General features: G+C 46.6%; 2 protein-coding genes across 3 annotated transcripts; both read left to right on the top strand.

Moving 5' to 3' along the window:
• The first annotated feature begins 5,714 nt into the window (after positions 1-5,714).
• On the top strand, positions 5,715-9,983 carry JAGN1 (jagunal homolog 1). The gene is made up of 2 exons (XM_047839201.1): positions 5,715-5,945; positions 7,571-9,983. Exons 1-2 carry the CDS (start codon positions 5,857-5,859, stop codon positions 8,031-8,033), a joined length of 552 nt encoding a protein of 183 aa, XP_047695157.1. The 5' UTR covers positions 5,715-5,856; the 3' UTR covers positions 8,034-9,983.
• A 3,960-nt stretch (positions 9,984-13,943) lies between these two features.
• On the top strand, positions 13,944-25,363 carry IL17RE (interleukin 17 receptor E). Of its 2 annotated transcripts, XM_047839170.1 has the most exons (17): positions 13,944-13,999; positions 14,225-14,396; positions 14,740-14,755; positions 15,326-15,448; positions 16,081-16,178; positions 16,426-16,585; positions 16,680-16,819; positions 17,684-17,752; positions 18,652-18,718; positions 20,190-20,365; positions 20,451-20,498; positions 20,581-20,626; positions 20,797-20,945; positions 22,922-22,990; positions 23,487-23,538; positions 23,622-23,720; positions 24,236-25,363. In XM_047839170.1, the coding sequence occupies exons 2-17, from the start codon at positions 14,268-14,270 to the stop codon at positions 24,829-24,831; spliced, it is 2,037 nt and encodes a 678-aa protein (XP_047695126.1). In that variant the 5' UTR covers positions 13,944-13,999; positions 14,225-14,267; the 3' UTR covers positions 24,832-25,363. The 2 variants fall into 2 exon arrangements, with proteins under 2 accessions (XP_047695126.1, XP_047695119.1); XM_047839163.1 differs by lacking the exons at positions 13,944-13,999; positions 16,426-16,585; positions 16,680-16,819 and having other exon boundaries at positions 14,105-14,396.
• Positions 25,364-26,012: the final 649 nt, after the last annotated feature.

Here is a 26,012-nt window from a genome sequence, read left to right on the forward strand (position 1 = left end):
ACATTTTAATCCCACGTATAGAATTAAAAAAAATAAATAAATAGAAATACAACACAAAAGTACTCAGAGATGCAATTCTTCACTCATCAGACTAGCAAATGTTGGCAAAGCTGTGGGGAAGCAAGGAGTCAGACAGATTAACACATTGTTGGTGAGAATGTAATTGGTCTAACCGCTATGGGAGGCAATATGGTCAGATCTATCAAAATTACAGTCACCATATATTCTTTGACCCAGCAATAACACTTCTGGGATTCCAGACTATAGATCTACTTGCCCATGAATGAAATGTGCATAAGGTTATTAACTGAAGCTGTTTGTAATAGAAAAATATTGGAAATGATACAAAAATCCTACAAGAGAGGCAGGTTAAATAAATTATCTTATATTCATATAATGGAATAACACTAGGAAGCTACAAAAAAAAATAAGTGAGAATGATCTGGGGAAAATCTCCAAGATCTATTGTTTTTTTTTAATTTGATCTATTTTTTTTTAATTTTTAATGTTTATTTATCTTTGAAAGAGAAAGAGAGAGACAGAGTGCAAGCAGGGGAGGGGCAGAAAGAGAGGGAGACAGAATCTAAGCTGGCTCCAGGCTCTGAGCTGTCAGCACAGAACCCGATGTGAGGCTTGAACTCACTAATCACGAGATCATGACCTGAGCCGAAGTCAGTCACTTAACTGACTGAGCTACCCAGGCGCCTTCCAAGATATATTATTAAGTGAAAATAAAAACCAAGGTCTTTCATAGTGTGTATAATACAGTGCCTCTGTATTTTAAAAAGGGTAAAATAAGAATATGACTTTACATTTGGTTGTATGTGCTTAAACTCTGGAAATACATGCAGTAACTTTAAAATGAACACAAAATGTTTCCTTTGTTGGGTAGAGTCAGGTGGACTGGGTTGAGACCTGGGAAGATGTGGAGCAGAGTTGAGGGTAGGAGTTTTCACTGGTGTACATATTTTAAAAATTGGAGAACTTTGGGGCGCCTGGGTGGCGCAGTCGGTTAAGCATCCGACTTCAGCCAGGTCACGATCTCGCGGTCCGGGAGTTCGAGCCCCGCGTCAGGCTCTGGGCTGATGGCTCAGAGCCTGGAGCCTGTTTCCGATTCTGTGTCTCCCTCTCTCTCTGCCCCTCCCCCGTTCATGCTCTGTCTCTCTCTGTCCCAAAAATAAATAAACGTTGGAAAAAAAAATTTAAAAAAAAAATTGGAGAACTTCATTTTGATACAATTTGCTTTCTTTGTAATCTTATATATTTTATTTTGTGCATTTAAAAACTTCATTTTGGGGGCGCCTGGGTGGCTCAGTTGGTTAAACGTTAAACGTCCTACTTCAGCTCAGGTCCTTATCTCACGGAGTTCGAGCTCCGCATCGGGCTCTGTGCTGATGTCTCAGAGCCTGGAGCCTGCTTCGGATTCTGTGCCTCCTTCTCTCTCTGCCCCTCCCCCAACTTGTGCTCTGTCTCTCAAAAATAAATAAATGTATAAAAAAAATTTTTTTAACTTCATTCTGAGTAGGGATCCCCAGGCTTCCAAGGAAGACTGCTGCACAAAAGCAGTCACAAATCACTGATCTAAATGATCATGCTTTTCAATCATTGCCCTTCCCTTCTGACCATTTGTATACTTTTTAAGTTTATTTATTTATTTTGAGAGAAAGAGAGAGAGAACCATTGTGTGTATGTGGGGCGGGGGTGGGGTGGGGCGGGCAGAGAGATAGGAGGACAGAGGATCTGAAGCAGGCTCTGTGCTGACAACAGAGAGCCTGATGTGGATCTTGAACCCATGAACCATGAGATCATGACCTGAGCCAAAGTCGGATGCTTAACCAACTAAACCATCCAGGTTTTTGTATTTTAAAATACATTTGTATTTTTAAAATAACAGCTTTATTGAGATATAATTTCCATACCATAAAGTTTTCCCTTTTAATGTGTACAACTCGGGGCACCTGCGTGACTCAGTCAGTGGAGCATCCAACTTTGGCTCAGGTCATGATTTCTGCTTTATGAGTTCAAGCCCCACAGCGGGCTTGCTGCTGTCAGCGCACAGCCCACTTCAGATCCTCTGTCCCCCCCCCCCGCTCCTCCCCCACTTGCACTCTTTCAAAAATAAATATTTTTTAAAAAGGTGTACAATTCAAAGGTTTTTAGTATATTCACAAAGTTGTCCAATGATCATTACTACATAATTCTAGAATATTGTTTATGTTTATTAAGTTTTGAGAGACAGAGTACACACGAGCAGGGGAAGGACAGACAGGGAAACAGAGGATCTGATGTGGGCTCTGTGCTGACAGCAGAGAAACCAATGCAGGGCTCACACCCTTATGATTCTAAAATATTTTTATCACTCTCAAAAAGAAACTGCATACCTATTACAATTACTTCCTGTTTCCTTCTGTTAAGCACTACTTTACTTTTGGTCTTATGGCTTTGCCAATTCTGGATATTTCATATAAATGGGATCATACAATATGAAGTCTTTTATGACTAGCGTTTCACTGAGCATAATATTTTCAAGGTTCACCCATGTAGTAGAATCTATCCTTCTTCGCTGCCAAATAATATTCCATTTATGAACACACTACATTTTTATCCATTCATCAGTTGTTGAACATAGGGTTGTTTCCACTTTTTGACTACTGTTAAGTAATGCTGCTATGAACATTTGTGTGCAAATTTTTGTGTGGATGTATGTTCTCACTTCTCATGGGTATATATCTGGAAATGGAATTGCTAGGCCATACAGTAACTCTATGTTTAATTTTTTGAGGTACTGCCAAACTATTTTTCCAAAGTAGCTGTACCATTTTACATTCCTACTAGCAATATTTGAGGGTTCCAGTTCCTCCACATCCATGGCAACACTTGCTATTGTCTGTCTTTTTTTAGCCATCTTAGTGGGTGTGAAGTGGTATTTGATAGAGGTTTGGAAATGCATTTCCCTAATGACTAGTGGTGCCAACCATCTTTTCATGTGCTCATTGTGCATAAATTTATTTATATTGTTTGATTTCTAGACCACATAAATGCATTATCTAGTCAACATTTCACATTAAAAATAAAGAATCACAGGCCCAACTCTGCAGAATGATTTATTTGGGTAAGGGTAAGACCCAGAAATACATGTTTTTAATAAGAATCCCAGGTGATTCTATCACAGATGGTCCTAGACCAGGCTTAACAGACACTGCAACATACTGGGCAAGAACCATGGGAACTGATGTGGGAGCAGGTGATTTTTGCTGGAGTAATGAGATAGATTCGAAAGGGTCAGCAGGATTTCCATAGGGCAAGAAAAGACATTCTAGAGAGTATAGGGAGAGGGGACAGATACAGGCATAATTTACCTCATTGTGCTTTACTTTATTGTGCTTAGCTTTACTGAACTTTGCAGATATTGCATTTTTCATAAATTGAAGGTTTGTGGCAACCCTGTGTTGAGCAACTCTATCAGCACCATTTTTCCAGCATCATTTGTTCATTTCATGTCTCTGGATCACATTTTGTTAATTTTCACAATATTTCAAACTTTTTCATTATTATTATATTTGTTATGGTGATCCGTGATCAGTGATCTTTGATGTTACTATTATAATTGCTTGGGTGCACCATGAACCATGCCTATATAAGAAAGAGAACTTCACCGACAAGTGTGTACGTTGTGACTGCTACACCAATTGGCCATTTCTCTCCCCATCTCCTTCCCTCTCCTCAGGCCTACCTATTTCCTAAGACATAGGAAGATTGAAATTAGACCAATAAATAATCCTACAGTGGCCTCTGAGTGTTCAGGTGAAAGGAAGAATCACAAGTCTCTTACTTTAAATCAAAAGTGAAAAATGATTCAGCTTAGTGAGGAAGGCATGTTGAAAGTCAAGGTAAGCTGAAAGCTAGGCCTCTTGCACCAAACAGCCAAATTGTGAATGCAAAGGAAAAGTTCTTGGAGGAAAGTAAAAGTGCTACTCCAGTGAACACACGAATGATAAGAAAGTGAAACAGGCTTATTACTGATATAAAGTTTTAGTAGTCTAGATAAAAGATCAAACCAGCCACAAAATTTCCTTAAGCCAAAGCCTAACTGAGAGCAAGGGCCTAATTCTCTTCAATTCTATGAAGGCTAAGACAGGTGTGGAAGCTTCAGAAGAAAAGTGTGAAGCTAGCAGAGGTTGGTTCATGAGGCTTAAGGAATCTCTGTAACATAAAAGTGCAAGGTAAAGCAGCAGGTAGAAGCTGCAGCAAGTTATCCAAAAGATCTAGTTGAGATAATTAATTAAGGTGGTTATGCTAAGCAACAGATTTTCAATGTAGATGAAACAGCTTTCTATTAGATGAAGATGCCATCTAGGACTTTTATAGCTGGAGAGAAGTCAATGCCTGGCATCAAAGCTTCAAAGGACAGGCTGCGTCTCTTGTTAGGGGCTAATGCAGGTGGTGACTTTAAGTTGAAGTCAGTGCTCACTTACCATCCCAAAAGTTGCAGGACCCTTAAAAATTATACTGAATCTATTGACTGTGCTCTATAAATGGAACAACAAATCCTGGATGATAACATGGATGTTTGTAATGTGCTTTACTGAGTATTTTAAGCTGGTTGAGACTACTGCTCAGAAAAAAAATTCCTTTCAAAGTATTACTACTCAGGGCGCCTGGATTGATCAGTTGGTTGGATTTCTGATTCTTGGTTTCAGCTTAGGTCATAGGGATCAAGCCCTATGTCAAGCTCTGTTAGTGAGAGACTGCTTGGGAATCTCTCTCTCCTCCCCCCTCCTCCCCCCCCCCATGCTCACTCTCTCTCAAAATAAACATTTTTTTCTAAATGTTACTGCTCATTGACAATGCTCATCCAAGAACTCTGCTAGAGATGTATAAGGAGATAAATGTTTTCATGCCTGTTTCATCCATTCTGCAGCCCTTGGATTGAGTGGTCGTTTCAACTTTCAAGTCTTACTATTTAAGAAACACAATTTTCTGGAGCATCTGGGTGGCTCAGCCTGTTAAGCATGCAACTTTGGCACAGGTCATGATGTCATGGTTTGTGAGATGGAGCCCTGCATCTGGCTCTCTGCTGTCAAGACAGAGCCTGCTTTAGATCCTCCCCCTCTCTCTGCCCCTCCCCCGCTCAAAATAAACATTAAAAAAAGACACGATTTTCTCTTTCTTTCATAGCCTTCACATTTTAAAAATTACAATCTAGTTATCTTATAGTATATCCTTAAATTTAATCTATCATCTCTTCATGATTAGATTCAGATTAAGTATTTTTGCCAGAAAGATCACAGAAGTGATGCTGTGTTCTCAATGTAACAGGATGTCAGTTTGTCTTATTACTGTTCAAGTTAACTTTACTTGGTTAAGGGTACACCCCAGGTTTTTCCACTATAAAGTTACCATTTTCTCTTTGCAATGATTAAGTAATCCATGTGTCAATGATGTGTGCTTTTGGGACAGTTTCATAACCTTTTTAAAGTATCATTTCCCCATCTGTGAAGTGGAGACATTGCTGTCTTAAATTCATATTAGAGTTTAAAAGGTGAACGTGTTTGATAATCTAGAAGATACGGTGCAGAAAGATGGCAAAAAGATGCCTTCCGTGCCGCTTAACTGCTTCCGCACTCCAAAAGGGCAGAGTCAGGATGGGGCCTGGTCCAGAGAGCGTGCGCGTGCGCGAGGACGTGACCACAGAGTCGGTCCTCCTGAGACAGAGAGGCCGGAAGTTGTCCCCACAGAACCGCGCGGCTGTTAGGGTGGCGAGTGGAGGCTGTGGTAACCGGGTGTTTAGGGTTCTTGGCCCGGTAGTTGCGGCGAGGGTCGGTGTAAGGGGCTCCGGGATTTGGGGCGGGGATAATGGCATCTCGGGCAGGCCCGCGAGCGGCCGGTACCGACGGCAGCGACTTTCAGCACCGGGAGCGCGTCGCCATGCACTACCAGATGAGGTATGAAAGTGAGGTTGGAAGCACGGAGCCCTTCTCTCCAGCCGGAACCCGTAGGGCTTGGGAAGAGACGCCGGCCGGCCTCGGGGTCTTACTTCCACCCCCCATCCCGCCAGTGCGCACCTGCCGAGTCCCCTCCTCGCATGTTGGCCTAGGGCCTGTCCCCAATTTCGGGAAGCCCCACTGCTGCCATAAACGCCACCCCGTGATCTTCCCTTTGCCTTGGGAGGGTCCAGTCCCTACCCTCTAGGCTCCTGAGTCTTCCGACGCTGGCTCCTGTGACCTCGGAAACCCAATTTTTAATTGAACTTCAGTTTCCTTATCTGTGAAAGGAAAAGTAATCTATTTAGGTTTTGGTGAAGAATTTAGTGAGCTAGTAATTCGTGTAGAGAGTCTGTCCAATACATGGTAGCTGTTCTTTTTCGGGCCGTTTTGGGGAATGTGGACCATAGAGTCCACCGTTTACTTGCCTAGAATGAATTTTATGAACATTCCCCTGTAAGGGGTATTTTTACATTCGTTTATTCAACAAATCTTTATTGAGTTTCTACCCATCAGGCATTGTGCTAGGCACTGAGGATACAGTAATAAGCAAAAACAGATATGGTCTTTGTATGCATGTTATACCTTCAATAAAAAAGTTTCTTTTAAAAAAGACAAAATTGGTCCCTGCCTTCATGGAGCACGAAGTCTACAGGTGACTGATTTTTTTACCCCTACCTTTCCACATTTTCTATCATTTTCTATAATGAATACTTTTAAAATTAAAACCTGGAAAAATTGATTTTCTTTCCTTAAATCCATCAAACTCTCCCAGAATGTTTTTCACATCCTTCCAGAGTTTTGAAGAATGACAAGCTTTTTGGACTTTACTTTCATTGTTAATCCTTGGACCCTGCCCAAGAGATATCACAACCCGAACCCGTGTTTTGATGACTGTTCAGAGCAGAAACTGCCCTCAGGGGTGTGAAGAGGACACATTTAGGACCGGAGAGAATTAGAAGAATAAGAGAAATATGTGTGCTTCCTTTGGATATAAAATCTACTCTAGCTGGGGAAATAATGAGCAGCCTGAGTTGATTTCCTCACTGCCAGTATCTCCTTCTTCTAGGCTATATTCCTGTGGTGCAGTCAAAATCATCTCTCTAAATACACAGCTCTGAGTTACTCTTTTGCCTTTTATGTGACTCATAGTCTTTGCAACTTCATATCCTGCTACTCCCCTTCCCACTGCAAAGTATTCCTGCTGCACCACCTGCTTTCCTGGAACACAGTGCTAATGTCTTTTTGCCTGCATGTTATTACCTCTTAATGGTATGTACAGCTCCACCCACCCTTCAGAGCTCAAATATCACTCTCCTCCAGCACCCCTTCTCAGACATCCCATCCTAAGCTGAACTGATTACTCCTTCCTGTGATCTCATATATCTTGCAATATATATTTACTAGACCTCTTCCACTTCATTTTCCTATTATTTTTTCTTTTGTTCCTGTTCCCCAAGCCTCCAGGCAGGGGCTGTATCTTATTCATGTTTGTATCTCAGTGTTCCGTTATAGTTGCCTGGCATATAGTTGGTGGTCAGAGAATTTTGAATGAAAGGTACTTCTTCCTCTGCTCTACCCCACAGTGTGACCCTCAAGTATGAAATCAAGAAGCTGATCTACGTGCATCTGGTCATATGGCTGCTGCTGGTTGCCAAGATGAGTGTGGGACACCTGAGGCTATTGTCGCATGACCAGGTGGCCATGCCCTATCAGTGGGAATATCCGTATTTGCTGAGCATTGTGCCCTCTCTCTTGGGCCTCTTCTCCTTCCCTCGAAACAACATTAGCTACCTGGTGCTCTCCATGATCAGCATGGGGCTCTTTTCCATAGCTCCTCTCATTTATGGCAGCATGGAGATGTTCCCTGCTGCACAGCAGCTCTACCGCCATGGAAAGGCTTACCGCTTCCTCTTTGGTTTTTCTGCTGTCTCTGTCATGTACCTGGTGTTGGTGCTGGCAGTCCAAGTGCATGCCTGGCAGTTATACTACAGCAAGAAGCTCCTAGACTCTTGGTTCACCAGCACACAGGAGAAGAAGCGTAAATGAAGCCTGCCTGATGGACTGCTCTGTGGGGTAGAAGCCTGGGCCTCCCATTGAGTGGAGTGAGAAGTAGAGGAGCTGCTCTGAAATCTTTGGTGATTTTGGCAGCTAGTGCAAACGCAGTCCACGTTCTGGAAAGCCCCTCCTGTTGCCGTCAGCTAAGGTGGCAAAACTATATTTAACTTATTCCTGGTTGGCTGGAACTGGGTGATCAACAACTGTAGAACAAACTTGTTGAAGTTGAAGCCCTTCTGGGGTTTTCTTTAAGACCGAGCCTCATCCTTGCCTCTTGGTCATTCTCTCCACTTTCATCAATTACCCCTTAGCCACCAAGACTGAAGGAGATAGGGAATAAATCAAATTCTACTTCAATCTATAGGTTGTGGGGCAGGAATCATTTGCGAGGCTCCCCCTGCAGGCTGTGGCATTTTAATGAAAAGAACTTCAATAAAGTTAGAACTGCCTTGTCCACCCTGTGCCTTGTGTTGGGATTTGACAGAGTGTGAAAGGTATGTTGCTTGAGTGGCCTTGGGCCCTAGGAGGTAGGTAGTTTCCTGAGAAACCTGGAAGTAGCCATAGAGAAGTGAAGTGGGCATAGGGAACATAAGTCATAGTAGCAGCCCTGCAACTGATTACCAGAAACTACCATGGGCTGTACATTTAATCTCTCCACCTGTAAAATGGTCCAGTCTCATTTATCCTGCTTGGGTTATGGGTTCTTTTGGTTGGATATTCATGTTTATCATTCACTGTTAACAGATCGTCAGTTATGTGTCTAATAATATATTATGGCATCCAAAAGATTTTTAAAGTATCCCTGCATGTAAGGGAGCTTGCAATCTGGGTGAAGCATGATATACATGTGAAACAACTAATGAGCACGGGATCTGATGGCATGGAACAGATAAGTTAAAAATGGAAATGAGAAAGAGACCTGTGAACTAAAGGCTCTTTTCACACCTAAAAGTCTGACATACAGTAAATATTTATTGCAGGAAAGATGTGTGTCCCTTTGTTCTTGTCCACTTGACTTTATTATCGTCTCTGGATGATGTTCAGGTCTCTAATGGCAGATCTCTGCCCTCTCCAGAGTTCTAGTCATCTTTTTAACTCATTCTTTTATTCCATAAATATTAGGTATACACTCTCTCACTCTTAGATACTGGTAGTACTTCTGCAAAAGCTTTTTCTCTACATGTTCTGATTGTCGTCTCAAACTCAGTGTGTACCAAACTTAGCTCCTTGTCTTCCACCTCATACCCACACCTCTTCCTGCATCCCTGTGGTGCAAGCGAGTACACCAAGAGCACAGCTCTAGATTATCATCAAGTCTACAATGTGCCATTATTTTTTGAACAATCAAAATACTTCCATCTCTTGACATTCCCAAGATGTGATTCCAGTGTACCAGTCTTGCATTATCTCCCAATACTCTCACGCAGTCTTTCTAGGTCAGTACAACCTCATGAGTCCTCATATTGCTTTCATGTTTTCCCAGTTTGCTTAAATATGTCCCCTTTATACCTTCATATGCCTTTATTGCGTATCCTTCAAGATTCAGTTTATATGGTAATTCTGGAGCCTTCTGGTTGCTTCAATTTGAGGAGTAAAGAGTTCTTTCTTTGAATCCACATGGCATTTTTATTTTACCTCTTATTGACAGAATTACTTGTTTACATGTCTTTTCCTCACCCCTTGCTCAGTACCTGACACATAGTGTGTACTCTGTTGAATGAAGTAACTTGACCTACTGTAGAGTGAAGTCAGGATGTATTGCATAGAGGAAAAAATTAGACTGTGGCAGGAGTAGAATTTGGAAAGAAAGCAGATGGAAATGTGTGGGTAATGGAATTATGTGCATCAGGCACAAATTGCTTATTTTCAAAGAATTGGGATGCAAATAAAAACTTTTAAGTGAAAACTTTCAAAAATAAATAATGTTAAAATTTTCTCTGATTATTGGAATGATATTTTATAGTCTTAGAGTGCTTTTGAAGACCTATTATGGAAATGGCTGTGAATGGGGGAAAAAGCCATTTGGTTTATTTTTGTTTTCTGCTTGTTGGGTTATTGGGAATCTGCTTTTCCAGTCATTTTTTTTTTTTCCTGCCTCAAGGTTGTAGCATTCCCCAAAGCAAACAAGATCCCCTTTGAAAGAGATCTTGAGTTAATGGGAACAACACTATATTGGATGGTGAAAGATGGGTTCAAGTACCAGCACACCTACCTAGTCCTATGGCTAGGATCAACACTGCATATTTCACAGGATTGTTTTGAAGACGAAGTATTATGAAGATGTTTTGTGAGCTATGTAACAGTATATAAATGTAAGGAATGGTAATTCCCTAATGTTTGCACATCTAGAATATAGGCGTTGGAGGGACCCTTAGAGAGCATCTGGTCCATGAGAAAGGCAGTGTGGTGTAGTGGAGTGAACAGTTTCTGATATTAGATTGACTTAGGTTGGAATTCTACCTTTTGCCTTGAGCAAGATACTTGAGTCTCTGATTTTGATCTGACACGTGGGAATCATAGTAGCTACCGGGATTGTGAGGATTAAATAAAATACATAGCAGGTGCTTAATAAATATCCAGATCCCTTTCCTTGAAGAGCATTGTTAACTTCCCTTTCTCACACTGGGGGTCCCTACCTCTCTGTTAGGCATAATTTCTTGCCTTGGAATTCTAGAGGTTGATCCCTTCTGGAACAGCAGAAATGAGGAAGGGACACTTGTCCACTCTTGGTTTACATTTGTCTAATGGGTTGGCCCCTCTTGTCCAAGGTGTCCTAACGGTAGTAGGCACAGTTGCCCCAACAGACTTTAAGAATCAGCCATTACAGAAAGAGCCTGGAGGTGCTGCTGCATGGTCTGACCAGAGTCCATATAAGAGTAAGGCTCAAGAAAAACAGCTGTCCACGGCCCCCACAGTGTACTCTGTCTCTGAGCATGTTCATGGGCCTGCCAAGACTTCCTCAGCTGCTGGCTTGGTCCCCAAGTAAAGGTTATTAGAGCATGAAGTCTGGGGTCCGCTCCTTCAGACACAAACCACAGATTAGGCAGGCTCAGCCATCTTGCAAGAGGACAGGGCCTCTGTGCTACAGTGGCTTTTACTCTAGTTGGCTACCTCTTATTTCCAGCCAGTTACTCCTGTGTTGACACTTGCCAAACAATCTCTGCTCATCTGGAAGTCTGACCACTAATTCACTGTCATAAGACCTGTTCTTTCCAAATCCTTCCTTCACATTGTTAACCCTACTAACTACATCACATTGCTAAATCTAGTATTTCCATGGACCGTAGGGCCCGGAAACCCTCTGACTTCCCACAGATCTCCCCAAGCAGTGTGTTCTGGCAGAAAGAGCCAGAAAGATAGGGTGGTGAGTCCCAGCTCTCCATTTTTGTATTTGGGCAAATTACGTAATCTTCCTAGTGTTTTCCAGTCGGTAAAATGGTTTAATAAGACTGACCTCAAGGCTTGTAGTACTCATAAAATGAGATATGGCCCAGAGCCTGATAGTAAGAGTTTAGCAAATCTTGAACTGATTCCCTACTCTTTCCCAGGATGTGTTGGAACTCACCTTCTGTGCTTTTTACTTTAAATCATTTTTGGAACAGACTCTTCAGTCAATAGGCAAACTAGCAGACAATAAATAAAACACACCTTCTTTTCTCTCTTCTATCTTTCTTACTCATCTTTATTCTTTTTCCTTTTCTAGGTGCTTGTGTTCTTCCCTTTCTATTCTTTTTTTCCTTTTTATGTGTGAATGTGGGTCCTTTTTGTTTCTTTTCTGCTTCTCCTACCATACTTCAGCCAGGGTCAGGGAGAAATTAAGGAAATATTTTCACTGTGACAGAGCAGAAGATATAAGAGGTTAAGAAAGAAAAGTATTCTAGAATAGAACCAAGTCTCTTACTTTATGCCCTTAGCGTTGGAAATTGCATTAGTTATGTAGATCTAAACCACTTTGGTTTCGGTAAAAATTGAGGGGGAAAACTACTTAACCTATCCTTAGTATGGCCAGACCACATTTTTCTTCCTTCATATCTTAACTAATCGGATTTTTAAATTTATTTTTGTTTAAATATTATTTTGTTGTTTATTTTTGAAAGGGCGCAAGTGGGGGAGGGGCAGAGAGAGAGGGAGACAGAATCTGAAGCAAGCTCCAGGCTCCGAGATGTCAGCACAGAGCCCAACAAGGGACTCAAATTCTTGAACTGTGAGATCATGACCTGAGCCGAAGTTGGATGCTTAACCGACTGAGCCACCCAGGTGCCCCTTAACTAATCTGTTTTTGCAGTGATGGGCTCCAAGGCCAAAAAACAGATCCTTGCCATGCAAACTCTTTTAGGTTCCCAGGAGCAGAGGGAGATGAGGCAGTGGGAAGAAAGACTACAGGATGGTAGAAAATGAGATGAACTGTGGGAGGCTGGCAGAATTGGAGCTCCCTGGGCTAGAATGACCTTGACAAAATCACTCTTCTTTCTGTTACCTTTTTATGAAGTGTTCTCTCTCTCTCCCTTTTTAATTCTTTTTAGTGTTTATTTAGTTTTGAGAGAGAGAGAGACAGAGTGTGACCAGGGGAGGGACAGAGAGGGAGACACAGAATCGGAAACAGGCTCCAGGCGCTGAGCTGTCAGCACAGAGCCCGACGCAGGGCTTGAACCCACAAACTGCGAGATCATGACCTGAGCCGAAGTCGGGCGCTTAACCAACTGAGCCACCCAGGTGCCCCGAAATGTTCTCTTTTTATGAAATGAAAAGAATAATTCTCACTTACCTCTCTCATGAAGTGATTAGGAGGATCAAATATGAAAGTGCTTGTGAAATGTGAAGCAGATAAATGCTACTTAAATGTATCATTTATATTTATTCAACTACAAAACACCTATTTCTCTTTTTCTTTAAGTTTATTCATTTTTGAGAGAGAGAGGAAAAAAAAAAACGGGAGGGACAGAGAGAAAGGGAAAGAGAGAATCCCAAGCAGGCTCTGCACTCAAAGTGGGCTGGAACACAGGGCTGTGGACACAGGGCTGGAACTCACAAAGGCGAGACTATGACCTGAGCCAAAATCAAGAGTAAACTGACTGAGCTACCCAGGAACGCCCAAAGCACGTATTTCTTGACATCAACTGCTATGCATTGGAGAACTTAACTAATAGGAAAGGGTCCTTATCTTCTGAGGAACTCAAAAGTTAGAGGGTATTTTTAGGATAATGAGTACAATGGGTCTTCAGACTGTGGACCTGAAGACTTAGAATTGGCCTAAAGAAGGTTATAGTCAGGCTACAATCTCAAGATGACTTAACCCTGTAGGTGTGCCCCAAACTTGCTTTCTATGTGTGTCACCAAAATAAGGACTAAAGCAGTTCAAATGCTCCATGAGCAGGAGGAAGCTGTGGGATGATAGGGAGGGTCCCCACAAAGCGTGGAGCCTCGTCAGCATCAGAAACCACAGAAAACCAGGTCAGTGCGTGGGGCCTGCTCCCTCAGCTCCAGGGCTCAGCTATGAGTTCTGGGGCTTCCTGAACAGACAGTACTGATTAGAGGATGCTTGAAGCTGGAGGTCCCTTTGGCTTGGAGCCCTTTGCCCAGAAGAGCTGGGTGGAGAGAGGAAGCTAGTCTATAGTCCTGAGGGTCACCCAGGTAGGGAGCAGGAGGAGTATGGGAGCATGTGCGATTTATATGCATCCTGTAATGACTTTTTGTTGTTCTGTTCAACTCTAAGTGGTGCCTTCGTCACCATTGTCTCCAGGCCCCATTGCAGAACAGTGCTTAATAGCTCTATTGATTCTCTAAGTGAGGGGATGTAGCATGTCTCCAAGGAAGCTCCCAAGTCCAAGAGCGGTAGTGGGCGGGTGTTGCGGCAGTAGGAGGGGTTAAGAAATAGGTACAGCCCTCCATCCTCCTAACCCTGTGCTGGCCTCTTTCCTGTTATTTCTCTGCCAGAGCAGGAGCCCCTTGCCCTCCAGGTGGGGGCAGTCGGATTTGGGACAGGGGGTGGGGGGGTGGGGGGGTGGCGCGAGCAAGCGTCCCTCCGGCCCTCCGCTAGGGGAAGGAATGTGGCCTGGCTGGCTGGTTAGGATCTAGGATCGAGGAGGAGCTTTGGGCCAGGGCGGGGCAGTGGCAGGCTGAGGCGAGGGCTCCTGCTCCCTGAACTCTCTGCTACTGAACAGCAAGTCCCTGCCATCCTTCAGGCTGTGCAGCCATGTTCTGGGGGCTCTGACCCCACGGAAGTCCATGGGGAGCCCCAGACTGGCAGCCCTGCTCCTGCCTCTCCTGCTGCTCATTGGCCTCTCTCCCTCCTCTGGGATTGGCTGCCCCTATCTTCTGCACTGGAGCACCCACTGTCTGCTGGCCTCCCACATGGTAAGATACCCCCACTGCCCAGTGGGGACAGCTGCCTGCCACAGGCTGGTAAAGGTCCCCACTCTTCGGCCTGTCCTCTTCTGCCTCCCAAGTCCCTGTGCCCTGGTGACAGCCCCAGTGTGTCATTTATATGGTCTCAAAGGGGTAGCCAAGGTTCTGGTGTGCTGAGGGCCTGGGCAGGGTTGAGCTAGAAAGAAAAGAGCTAGAGTGGATGGGCTATTAGCTTATGGACCTTAGAATTAGGTGATTTGAACCAAAGACCTCAGGGAGAATGCCCCCCATGGGAATCTCTACTAATAATTCTTCTCTCTTTTCTTACCCTTACTGGGCCCTGTGCCTTCAGGAAGACGCACTCACTGGTGAGTCTCATTCCCTGCCCTGATTCTCTTCTTTGTCCCTTTTGTTCCAGATCCCTAATGAGCTAGTCATTTTTGTTCCCAAATTGGGAAGTAGCATAACAAGGAAAACACGGGGTTTAGAATCCAGACAAGCCTGGATTTGCATTGCAGTTCCACCACATACTCCACATGTGGCTGCAAGCAGTGCCCTTAGTCCCTCTGACTCTCCATTTCTGAGGGGTAGAGCAGTGCGGTAGAAATGATGGTACCATGAAAACTGTTGCCCCTGGGCTGAGGGGAGGATTAAATGAGAGACAGAAGATAATCTCTCTCCCTTAACTGATCCCTCATTCCTGTCGGAGATACAACACTCCTTCATATCTTATGGTACATTCTGGTTTACAAATCATTTTCCCACATATTATCTTACTTGATCTTGACAACAGTCCTACTTTATGAATGAGGAAGCTGAGGCTTAGAGAGATCCGTCACTTGCTCAAAGCCACACATCTCAGTCTCAAGTGCAACTTGTCTGAGGCAAGAGGGACCTTCTTGGACCCTATCATTTGATTTTCTTATCATCCCTCCCAGGAGGGTCTGCTCATATTCCTTGCCATACCCAGTTGGCCCTTCCTGTGTCTCTAAAGTCCTGGTGTGCTCAGCTCTGGCTCCCCGCCTGCTATTTGCACCTGCATCTGATGTCAAATCCTTCAGGTATGAGAAATAGCCCTTTGGGCCCTTCTCAGTGGAGATGGGAATTAGGAGCATTGGCGGGGGGCGGGGGGCGGGGGGCGGCAGGCTGAGGAAAGTGGGACTTATCATCCTAGAACAGATGTCTGTCCTATTGTCAACCTCAACAGAGACAGGTCATCCTAAAATAGCATAGCATGACTGATATTCATGGGTTCACTTTTATCATTTTGTGAAGGTGTTTCTCCTTTCCACTGGTACCAATTCTTGGCATTAAAATGTTTCAGTTCTGTGAGTTTCCTATTATTACCTTCTATTCACAAAGTAAGATCTTTCTTAATTCAAGTCTGTATTTTAATTGCCTAGCTTAGTGCCTGGCACATACTAAATGCCCAGACACTGTTTAACAATTGGCAGTTTCTAATTTTTCACTGCTGTAAATAATGCTACAGTGGACATATTTGCATATATATAGCTTTTTCTCTACCTAAGGAATTAATCCTTTTTTGACTATATCATAATTTTTAGGACTAAAGAAGCTTGATATCATTACCCTCCATGATCTCAAATGACTTCCTGCCTAACATCAGGCCACACTTCCAGGTAGGGGAGGGGCAGTGAAGGGCTGGATAGTCAATGTGTCCTTTCCTGCGCAGACCTCCAGGGGGGCTGGATCCACTTCCTGGTGCAGAAATTCAAAAAGTCATACAAGTTCCGGTTCTGTAGGAGACACAAGATGCCAGCATCTGCTCAGGTACTCCCCCTGCCAGTTCCAGCCCTGCCTTATACCCCACAGCCCTTTCCTTTCTGGCCTTTCATTTTGTTCTCTAGCCACATGAGAGATAGAGAACATGGTGATGAAGTAGACTATTCTGTCTGTTACACAGTTAGGGAAACCGAGGTCTAAAGGTTGAGCAACTTGCCTGTGGTACCCCAGGTTCCAGAAGCAGTAATAGAAGCTCGATTCCTGGCCTAAGGCCAACCCTGTTCTCTGCCTACAGAGGAAGCTGCTGAATAGCTGTTGCCTGTCTGAGAAGGGTCATCACATTGCTGTCCCCTTCCCAGACATCTCTCACAAGGGATCACGCTCTAAAAGGACCCAACCTTCATATGCAAAGGCAATGGAAGGTCTCCCCAGACCCAGCTCACAAAGGCATGGAGGTAGGCATGGGGTATGACCAGAGATGGGTGCAGCCAAGTAATGGTGACTGCACTAAGGCCAAGAGACAAGACTACCAGTTCTGCTTCTCCCCAGGGCCCGAGTTCTCCTTTGAATTGTTGCCTGAGGCACGGGCTATTCGAGTGACCATTCCCCCGGGACCCGAGGTCAGCGTGCGTCTTTGTCACCAGTGGGCACTAGAATGCGAGGAGCTGAGCAGTCCCTTCGAGGCCCAGGTTTGGAGTGTTGTCTCCCTTTGAAAAACCAGATCACACAGCACTGCAGCAAAAAGGACCTCTCTGTTGTATACTTGGGGAGACTGAGGCCCAGAGAGGGACAGTAATTGTTTATGACCTTACTACATTTCTGAAGTGCCTAGCATTAAGCCTTCTTTGGATTAGACAGAAAATGCAGAAGGGAAAGGGCAGACAGAGACACCTGGAGCAGCCATGAACGCCTAGCAGAGAAATGAATATGGCATTTATCCCCAGTGAGAAGACCGTTAATGAGATTCAGGTTGCACTAAGAAGGCTTTTCAACACCCCCCCCCCCCCCCCGCCAGGAAGTGGTCACATCTGTCTTGGTACCCTTCCATCTCCTTCCTTTTGTTGCTGCGCCTCAGAGAATGAGTTGTTCCCCATTCACTCAACCTGGGCCCTGATACCCCACTTGAACCTCCAGTTGTTGTGGATGCCCTTGTATGCACTTGGTATCATTTGCAGGGAATGAGGCTATACCTCTGATTCCCTCAGCTCTCTTCATTTATAAAAACAAAGATCATTTTAGATGCTGGCATTTAATTAATCGACTTAATGCTTCTAGCACCTACCTGGCATAGAGTAGGGTCTCCAGAAATGTATAATCCTTTCCCTATTTCCTCCCTTTCCCCACTCCATATATTGAGATACCCAGAGCAAATAGACTACAGAGCAGGGACCTCCCTCCCTGGGAGGAAGTTTCTTGGTGAAAGAAATAACTCTCCTATAAAGAGGAAAAATGGGGGGTGTTGGCCAAGGTCCCAGCTTCCTGCTGCCCTTGTCCAGGGTGCCTAAACTCTTTCGGCAGGCACCTCTTCACTCCTTTTGCTGCTTTGTCAACAGAAAATTGTGCCTGGGGGCCATGCTGTAGACCTGCCTTATGAATTCTTTCTGCCGTGTCTGTGCATAGAGGTGAGCAGAGGAAAATGTATGGGTTGTCCATGGCTCCAATCCTAGGACTCCTAGAGGCACAGTTGGTCAAGCATATCTCCAATAAGTCAGGCCTTAAAAAGACTGGGTATTGATGAGATGCTTGGGAAGACTGCTACCAACTTGACTGTGAGCCACACACTGGGTCAGAGATGGAAGTGTCCTGCTGAACATGGGACATTTTGGGGGGTGATTCCAACTTAGTCCTACCCAAACCCAGCTTTCCCTGGTTCAGACTGGCCTCATCCCACAGAGACAGAATACACAGTTGCCTTTGCTGTGTGTTCTGAAGACTCACAGTGGAGGCACATGTGGCCACTGCAAGGTTTCATGTGGCTCCAAAAGTCTTGTCCCCATAAGCTCTCCATAGCAGCTCTCCAATCCTTATGAAGCTGAGGTGCCTGGCGTTAAGATTTATTTGAACTAAACAGAAAATTCAGGGGACCTTGTTAACCAGGAGGAGACAAAAGGGAAGGTTCAGGCAGATACCTGAGGCAGAAAGCAACAGCCAGGGTGTTTGGGCAGTCCAGGGGAAGGGGTCCACACAGCGCACCGGACACCTTGGGAATCACTGAGGGCAGAAGCCAGGGAAGCCAAAAGTGGAGGAACATGGACCTCTCCTCTTTCTGGGGAGGATAGGTTCTGCCTCCAGGGAGAAGAGGACTCAACCCCAGCCCCATACTTACTGGTCTTGCTCCTGTACTCTGGTCACACACCACTTACCCTTGCCCATACGCTGCCCTGCTTCCCCTCATCCATGCTCTGCCAGCTCAGGCAGCTTGCATCAGGGAAGGGTCAAGCCAGAATGAGTTTCAGATATGAGTGATACGGGAAAAGCCATTCCTATGACCTTCCCTGACTGCTCTCCCCTGTCCCCGCAGGCATCCTACCTGCAAGAGGACACTGTGAGGTGCAAAAAATGCCCCTTCCAGAACTGGCCTGAAGCCTGTAAGTGCTGTACATATGCACTCTTGTGTATTCACAGCCTCTCTCTCTCTCTTACACACACACACACACACACACACACACACACACACACTTTGTACCTATGCTGTGGAGGAAGCCCCAGAAGCCATGCAGGCACTTTCCATGGAGTTGGTGGGGGAAAAGGGCTATCACATCTACCAATCAGCCTGCCAATATATCAGTATTGAACATTGTACTAGGCACTGTGAGAGGTTCAGAAATATGAGACCCAGCAGGTGGTGTCCTAAGAGGATGGACCAGAAATCTTGGGGTCACATCCCACTTATTCTCTGAGTCTCAGTTTCTTCGTCAGTAAAGTAGTGATACCTTCCCTGCCTTACTTTCCAACTGTTGAGGAAATGAATCTTGAATTCAATATTTATGTGAAAGTGGTTGGTGATGTCTAAAATGCTGTATATATGTTATTATCCCCAAATTAAAGAGACAGGACCCTGAAACATAATAAATGAGAAGCACAAAGCAGCCTACAGTCCAAGCCATTGTTATAATTAAGGATTAGGCTGTAGATCATGAACTCAGGAAAGGGAGAATCCCATGCAGGCTGTCTGAGCAGAGAAGGTCTCTTATAGAAGATGACACCTGAGGGGCGCCTGGGTGGCGCAGTCGGTTAAGCGTCCGACTTCAGCCAGGTCACAATCTCGCGGTCCGTGAGTTCGAGCCCCGCGTCGGGCTCTGGGCTGATGGCTCAGAGCCTGGAGCCTGTTTCTGATTCTGTGTCTCCCTCTCTCTCTGCCCCTCCCCCGTTCATGCTCTGTCTCTCTCTGTCCCAAAAATAAATAAACGTTGAAAAAAAAAATTAAAAAAAAAAAAAAAAAGAAGATGACACCTGAGATAGGCTCAGAAAATGGGAAGGATTTTATTTTTTTTAATGTTTATTTATTTTTAATAGAGAAAGAGAGAACAAGTGGGGGAGGTGCAAAGAGAGAGGGAGACAGAGGATTCGAAGCAGTCTCCATGCTGACAGCAGAGAGCTGAATGTAGGGCTTGAACTCACAAACCATGAGACCACAACTGAGCCAAAGTTGGATGCTCAACCAACTGATGCTCACCCAAGCAGGATCCCCATGGGCAGGATGTCAAAAGGAAATCTGTGGGCAGGATTTCAAAAGGAGAATAGGGAGGGGAACATTCCTGGTTCTAAGAGGAACCTAAGCAAAAATATATGGATTTTGAGTTTGGGTAGCAGCAGGGAGCTGGCCAGAATGGAGGCACAGGAAGGAGAGGAGACAGTTTAAGTAGAAAAGGTCATAAAAGGTCTGGAGAAGGCGTGCTCATTTATTTGGTACCTAGACATTCCAGCAACTCTGCTGGCTGTCTTCAAAAAGTCATCCCCTGCTGCTCTGGGGATTGGGGTGCAAAGCAAGGCTGAGGCTGAAGCAGGGCCTAGGCCTCCCCAGGCCTCACTCTCTGCCCCTGCCTGCCGCCTACCCAGATGGCTCGGACTTCTGGAAGTCAGTGCACTTTACTGACTACAGCCAGCACAGTCAGATGGTCATGGCTCTAACACTCCGCTGCCCACTGAAGCTGGAGGCCTCCCTCTGCCAGAGGCAGGGCTGGCACACCCTCTGTGAAGACCTCCCCAATGCCACGGCTCGAGAGTCACAGGGGGTGAGACAGGCCTGCCCAGGACTTGAGTGGGCAGGGCTGGGGCCCAGGGCTCTGCTCCCTGACTAACTCCCTTCTCCTACCACAGTGGTATGTTTTGGAGGGAGTAGACTTGCACCCCCAGCTCTGCTTCAAGGTACAAGCATGGGTGACAGGGGATGGGGAAGGGTATGGGTGGTGCCTAGAGCTTGCTGACTTGCCATTCTTGGATTTCTCAGTTCTCTTTTGGAAATAGCAGCCACGTTGAATGCCCCCGCGGGACTGGTGAGCCAATAAATGACCCTTTTGGGACCCCCTTCCACCGCTTAACCCTTACCCAACTGTGACCAAGCCAGACTCTAGCCCTGCCCTGACTTCTCTATCAACCACAACCCAGCTCCTACCACTTCCTACAAACAGAATGTCTTGTATTATGCTCTTTCCCACCCTGGCAGTCCCATCCTGGAATGTGAGCATGGATACCCAGGCCCAGCAGCTGGTCCTTCACTTCTCCTCGAGGATGCACGCCACCTTCAGTGCTGCCTGGAGCCATCCAGGCTTGGGGCAGGACAGCTTGGTGCCCCCTGTGTATAGCATTAGCCAGGTATGGCCTAGTAGCCAGGGTTTGTCCCCCACCCCCACCCAAGGTCGTGTTGCTAGGAGCACAGCAGGTGGAGGCAAGCAAATCTCTGACTTACATCATGTGATTATTTGTTTACTTGATCAGCCTTTGTTGGCTGGTTTCTCTGCCAGTCAGCAGGGTCTTTAATGGGGCAGTGTCTAATCCATTTAGTTTCTGAACTTCCAGGGAATAAACAGAGGCAAGAGGCTGACCCTCTTACAACCAGCTGTCTTCTGACCCGGTCAATCTGCTGCCACATTTTATACCAATGCCCTCTCTGGAAACCCCTGTCCTCTTCCCCTGTGTTCCTGCTTGCCTCCATAAGGCACTTGGCAGAAGTTCCCTGACTGTCTTGGGAGACAGAGTCCCTGGAAGCTAAAGTCCTTTTTGCAGAATACTGTAAACCACTGACAGATTTAACTCTATTATGTGAACTGAGAACAGTTTGACTAGCAGACTTTCTTCTGAGGATCTAAAATAAAAACTATAATAAAATATATCCCCCAAACCATAGCACCAATCTGACTAAGCATGGTCAGCTTTTTCCAATTCTTTCTTAAATGCTCACTTGCAGCTTGGTTACTTGTTTTGTATTCTATGAGGGCTCCCAGGCAGACAGATGGTAGCAAATGTTTAAGATTTAACACCAAGCCATGCTTAAGATTTAAGACAAAGTCACATGGGATAACCTAAGATTGAGTGCTAAAGCCATGGACTCATCTCTCTCTGTGAGCTGGGGAAAGAGCACCTTCACTGAGTTCAGCCGTGGTTTGAGAGTCACTGTGTCAGCATCTGCTGACATCTGGCTGGCAAATGAGGTCTAGGACAGAGGTGGTACAGGGGTTGGAGGTGGAGAGAGTTTCCAAAAGATGGAGACTCTGGTCAACTCCCTAACCAGCACCCAGAATGTAGGGTGGAGCCATACCCTGCCTGTAAACAGATGGCAATCAATTCTGTCCAGTTTAACATGTATTTATTACATCCCTTCTCTGTATCTACCCTGTATTAGACTCTGGGAGCTACAAGAAAAGTATTTTACACAGTCTCTGCCCCTAAGGAGTTCAGTACTAAATGAATACACACTACACTGTGGAAGATAGAGGGTGTTCACATGCACACTCACATGTGATGCTCTCAATAACCTGGTAAAATAAAGATTACTAGTCCTCATATATAAATGAAGAAACTGAGTGAGGGTCAGGGAGAGAGGTAACCTATCTCCATGCAAAGATCACACAGCTAGGAACCACAAAGGCAAGAGTTAAGCCTCACTTTTTTTTTTAAATTTTTTTTAATGTTTATTTATTTTTGAGACAGAGAGAGACAGAGCATGCATGGGGGAGGGGCAGAGAGAGAGGGAGACACAGAATCGGAAGCAGGCTCCAGGCTCTGAGCCATCAGCCCAGAGCCCGACGCGGGGCTCGAACTCACAAACCGTGAGATCGTGACCTGAGCTGAAGTAGGACACTCAACCGACTGAGCCACCCAGGCGCCCCAAGCCTCACTTTTTAAAATTGTGGTCTTCTGACTTCACAACTTAGGTTCTTTCCCATGGACAAGCCATCCCCTCAGACATGTGGGACAGAGAAGGGAGGCAGGGTATAATTAGCCTCCTTGGTTTGTGAGCTGCTGGAGGACAGAGATGACATCTGTGTCTTCTTTCCTCAGGGCTTGACACAGAGTAGGCACCCATAGTATGTTTGTTGATGAATGCCTGATCGCCTGATTAATATGTATCTGTTCAGTGGTTGAGATCCAGGAATGATCACAGCAGGATCTGAGAATGAAGCAGGGGGAAGACTTTTTTTGTCAGCAGTGGCACTTGGCCTTAAGCCTGGGTAGGATTTGGGTGGGGGTAAAGGGGAGTAGAAAGGAGGAAGAGCATGGGCTAAGACTCAGACTGGACAGAGCCAGATGTGACTCTATGGGGATAGTCATTCTGTTCTTTGTTCCCACAGACTCAGGGGTCAAGCCCAGTGACGCTAGACCTTATCATTCCCTTCCTGAAGCCAGGGAGCTGTGTCCTGGTAAGGAATCTTACCCTCACTCTGCACATTCCCCCTTAGCATCTACTCTTCAGGGGGCACATGGGGCAAATCCAGTCTGCAAAAATGTTTGGTTTGGCCAACATGGTGTTTGAAATTGGAATTAGTTGCCACCATTTAAATATTGGAGAGTTCATATTTTAAAAAGCTGATTTCTGGCTTCTCCTCGAAAATCAGAAAACCTGGTACTGTGTCCACATTCAGTCATGGTGACAATGGGCTTGAGCTCAGTGGCATCTGATTACTTCATTCAGGGCCTGTGCCCTCCGGGTCCTCATGGACACCCTGGCCAACTTTGAGTTTATTTTTTGAGTTTGCCACTCTTGACCTGTTGTGTGCCCAGCCAGGGCTGGACCAAACACACCCTGTGCTGGAGAAATTCCCTATCCAGGGGAACTCCCCTTCTGTCCCCATTCAACTTCCCCTGGGAGGAGGGGCCACCCTGGCTTACAGGGATGGGGGGGCTCTGTGCCTTCAGGTGTGGAGGTCAGATGTTCAGTTTTCCTGGAAGCACCTTTTGTGTCCGGATGGTGAGTTCTTGGGAGAGTGGGGTGGGGTAAGAAGGAGGATGGGCACTGAGGACCCTGGCTTGGCCTCACGCTGCTTGACTCAGTCTCTCATAGACACCTGGGGCTCTTGATCCTGGCACTGCTGGCACTCACCACCCTCTCGGGCATTGTTCTGGTCCTCACTCGCCGGCGCCCACTGTCAGGTAAGCACACTCGGGGGTAACCTGAGGATTCAGATCTGCACAACGTCTAGGCTGGTTGCCCCCCACCCTTCCCCTGCTTAGACTCCCTTCTCGGATAGTCAGGTCCGTGCTGCTGCACCAAGCTCTCTGCTACTCAGGGTGGGGAGCCTCAGGCCCCCTAGTGGTCAGGAATGGTTAAGGCAGAACAAAGGTCCCTCTGTGCAGGTGGTTACTGTTAAGAGTCTCTGCGCACGAGACTATTGGGGCGGAAATCCAGCTTGCTCTGCACCTGCCAAACCTGGCACCTAGACTTGGCCCCTTCTAGGGAGCTTTCATCTTATTAGCCCAAAGGCACAGTATAGGCTAAAGTTGCCTTGGGTACCCATCCACAGCGTAGATAAGGAACTAGGTTCCTACATCATACTAGTTCCTAGGCACCCTATGATGTAGCCCCAAGGCGGGGAGTGGGGGAGGGGAAGTGCTGGGGTGTCTCTTACCCCCCCCCCCACACCTTGTTCATCTGCTCCCGCCCCCAGGCCCGAGCCACGCGCGGCCGGTGTTGCTGCTGCACGCGGCGGAGTCAGAGGCGCAGCTGCGCCTGGTGGGAGCACTGGCTGAACTGCTTCGGGCAGCGCTGGGCGGCGGGTGCGACGTGATCGTGGACCTGTGGGAGGCTACGCGCGTAGCGCGCGTGGGCCCGCTGCCGTGGCTGTGGGCGGCGCGGGCGCGCGTGGCGCAGGAGCAGGGCACCGTGCTGCTGCTGTGGAGCAGTGCCGACCCCAGTCTGCCCGGTGGTCCGGATTCCGGCGCAGCGCCCCTGCGCGCCCTGCTCCGCGCGGCCCCGCGCCCGCTGCTGCTGCTCGCTTACTTCAGTCGCCTCTGCGCCAAGGGCGACATTCCCCCTCCACTGCGCGCCCTGCCACGCTACCGCCTGCTGCGCGACCTGCCGCGGCTGCTGCAGGCGTTAGATGCGCTACCTTCCACCGAAGCCGCCAGCTGGGGCCGCCTTGGGGCTCGTCCGTGCCTGCAGGGTCGCCTGGAGCTGTGCCGACGGCTGGAACGGGAGGCCGCCAAATTTTGCCAACTGAGGCTGAGCAGAGACAGGCGTAGGGGTACTGGCTGGAACCCCTGAATGAGCCTTCTACCCTTGAATCCTTGGGGTGCCACCTCGGGACTACTGGCCAAAAATCCTTACGCTGTCTGCCAACCTGGGAGCAGAGCACCTCCCTCACTGTCCCAGCCCCTTCCCCACGTGTGCCTGGCTTCTTCCTTAGGATTACCCTTTCAGAACCAGCAGGGAGAGTTGGTCTTTACTGAGGGCTCCACCGACCCCAGTCCTGTGGGGGTGGGGGAATCTTCCCACCTCTCTTCAAAATTCCGGAAAGAGTATTTTGCACATGAACCAGTCCAGGCTGGAGAGGTTGTGGGACAGGGGTAGAGGAGGCAGGAGCTATGGCAGTTCTGAGCGAGGGGTGACTTCAGGGGGTGGGAGAAAACCCCTTTCTGAGCCAGGATACTGCTTTCCCAGACTGGAGCCCAGCCCAGAGGAGGATGGAGGGAGAGAGAGAGCCTGATCAGGGAAAGAGGTTTCAGCCTTGAGTGGCCAGGACACAGGTGTGACTAAGATCAAGAAAAATAAATAAAGGTGAATATAATGGATAAGCTAAGAGACACAATGTGCTTCTCTACTGTGCTCAGGATGCTGAGTTGGAGGGAGGGTCAGCACAGCCCTGCCTGGGGGTTGTTATGCATCAGTTTGTGGGCCCAAACCCTGCGTGTCCACACCTACAACCACATATTTCACATTCTCACAAGCAATGCCTCTGAAAAGGCAAAGGAGGACCTGGAAATTCTCACTGTGAACAGGTTCAGGAAGGTCCATTTGTCATGTAGCCAGCCCATGACAACAGCACAAATGGGGCCCCCTGTCTGCCTGGCTCTGAGTTCCTTTCCTCCATACCACACTTGAGCAGAGGCCAGGAAGTGGTGAAAAGCCCACTTTCTGGTGCTCTTTGTCCCTGCCTTTAGAGCTCCTGTCCCACAAAGGGTCACTTAGTCCCAGAGAGTACGTGAGAAGGGACCTGGAGTGCCCAGTATGAGGAGATTCAATAGGCACCAAAATCCCAGATTCACGTGGCAAGTGGAAATGCCCTAAGATTGCCCAGGCCCTCTTCCTTAGGGACTCCCAGGGTGAGTAAGAGCTCCCTTACTCAGCTGTGACTCTTCAGGAGCCCCTCCCAGCTAGGTGTCAGAGGAGGAGGAGGAGGGGGAGGAGGAGGAGGAGGAGAGGGAAAGAAGGAGGTGAGGCCACCA

Source organism: Prionailurus viverrinus, chromosome A2 (genome assembly GCF_022837055.1).
Source record: "Prionailurus viverrinus isolate Anna chromosome A2, UM_Priviv_1.0, whole genome shotgun sequence".
Classification (NCBI taxonomy): Eukaryota; Metazoa; Chordata; class Mammalia; order Carnivora; family Felidae; genus Prionailurus; species Prionailurus viverrinus.

Excerpts from the sequence above, each read along its gene's own strand:
- IL17RE (XM_047839170.1), top strand. The coding sequence starts at position 14,268 with ATGGGGAGCCCCAGACTGGCAGCCCTGCTCCTGCCTCTCCTGCTGCTC. Across the intron at positions 17,753-18,651 it reads TGCCGTGTCTGTGCATAGAG|GCATCCTACCTGCAAGAGGA; the intron begins GTGAGCAGAGGA and ends CTGTCCCCGCAG. Across the intron at positions 20,499-20,580 it reads ACCCCCAGCTCTGCTTCAAG|TTCTCTTTTGGAAATAGCAG; the intron begins GTACAAGCATGG and ends TGGATTTCTCAG.
- JAGN1 (XM_047839201.1), top strand. The coding sequence starts at position 5,857 with ATGGCATCTCGGGCAGGCCCGCGAGCGGCCGGTACCGACGGCAGCGAC. Across the intron at positions 5,946-7,570 it reads GCCATGCACTACCAGATGAG|TGTGACCCTCAAGTATGAAA; the intron begins GTATGAAAGTGA and ends TCTACCCCACAG.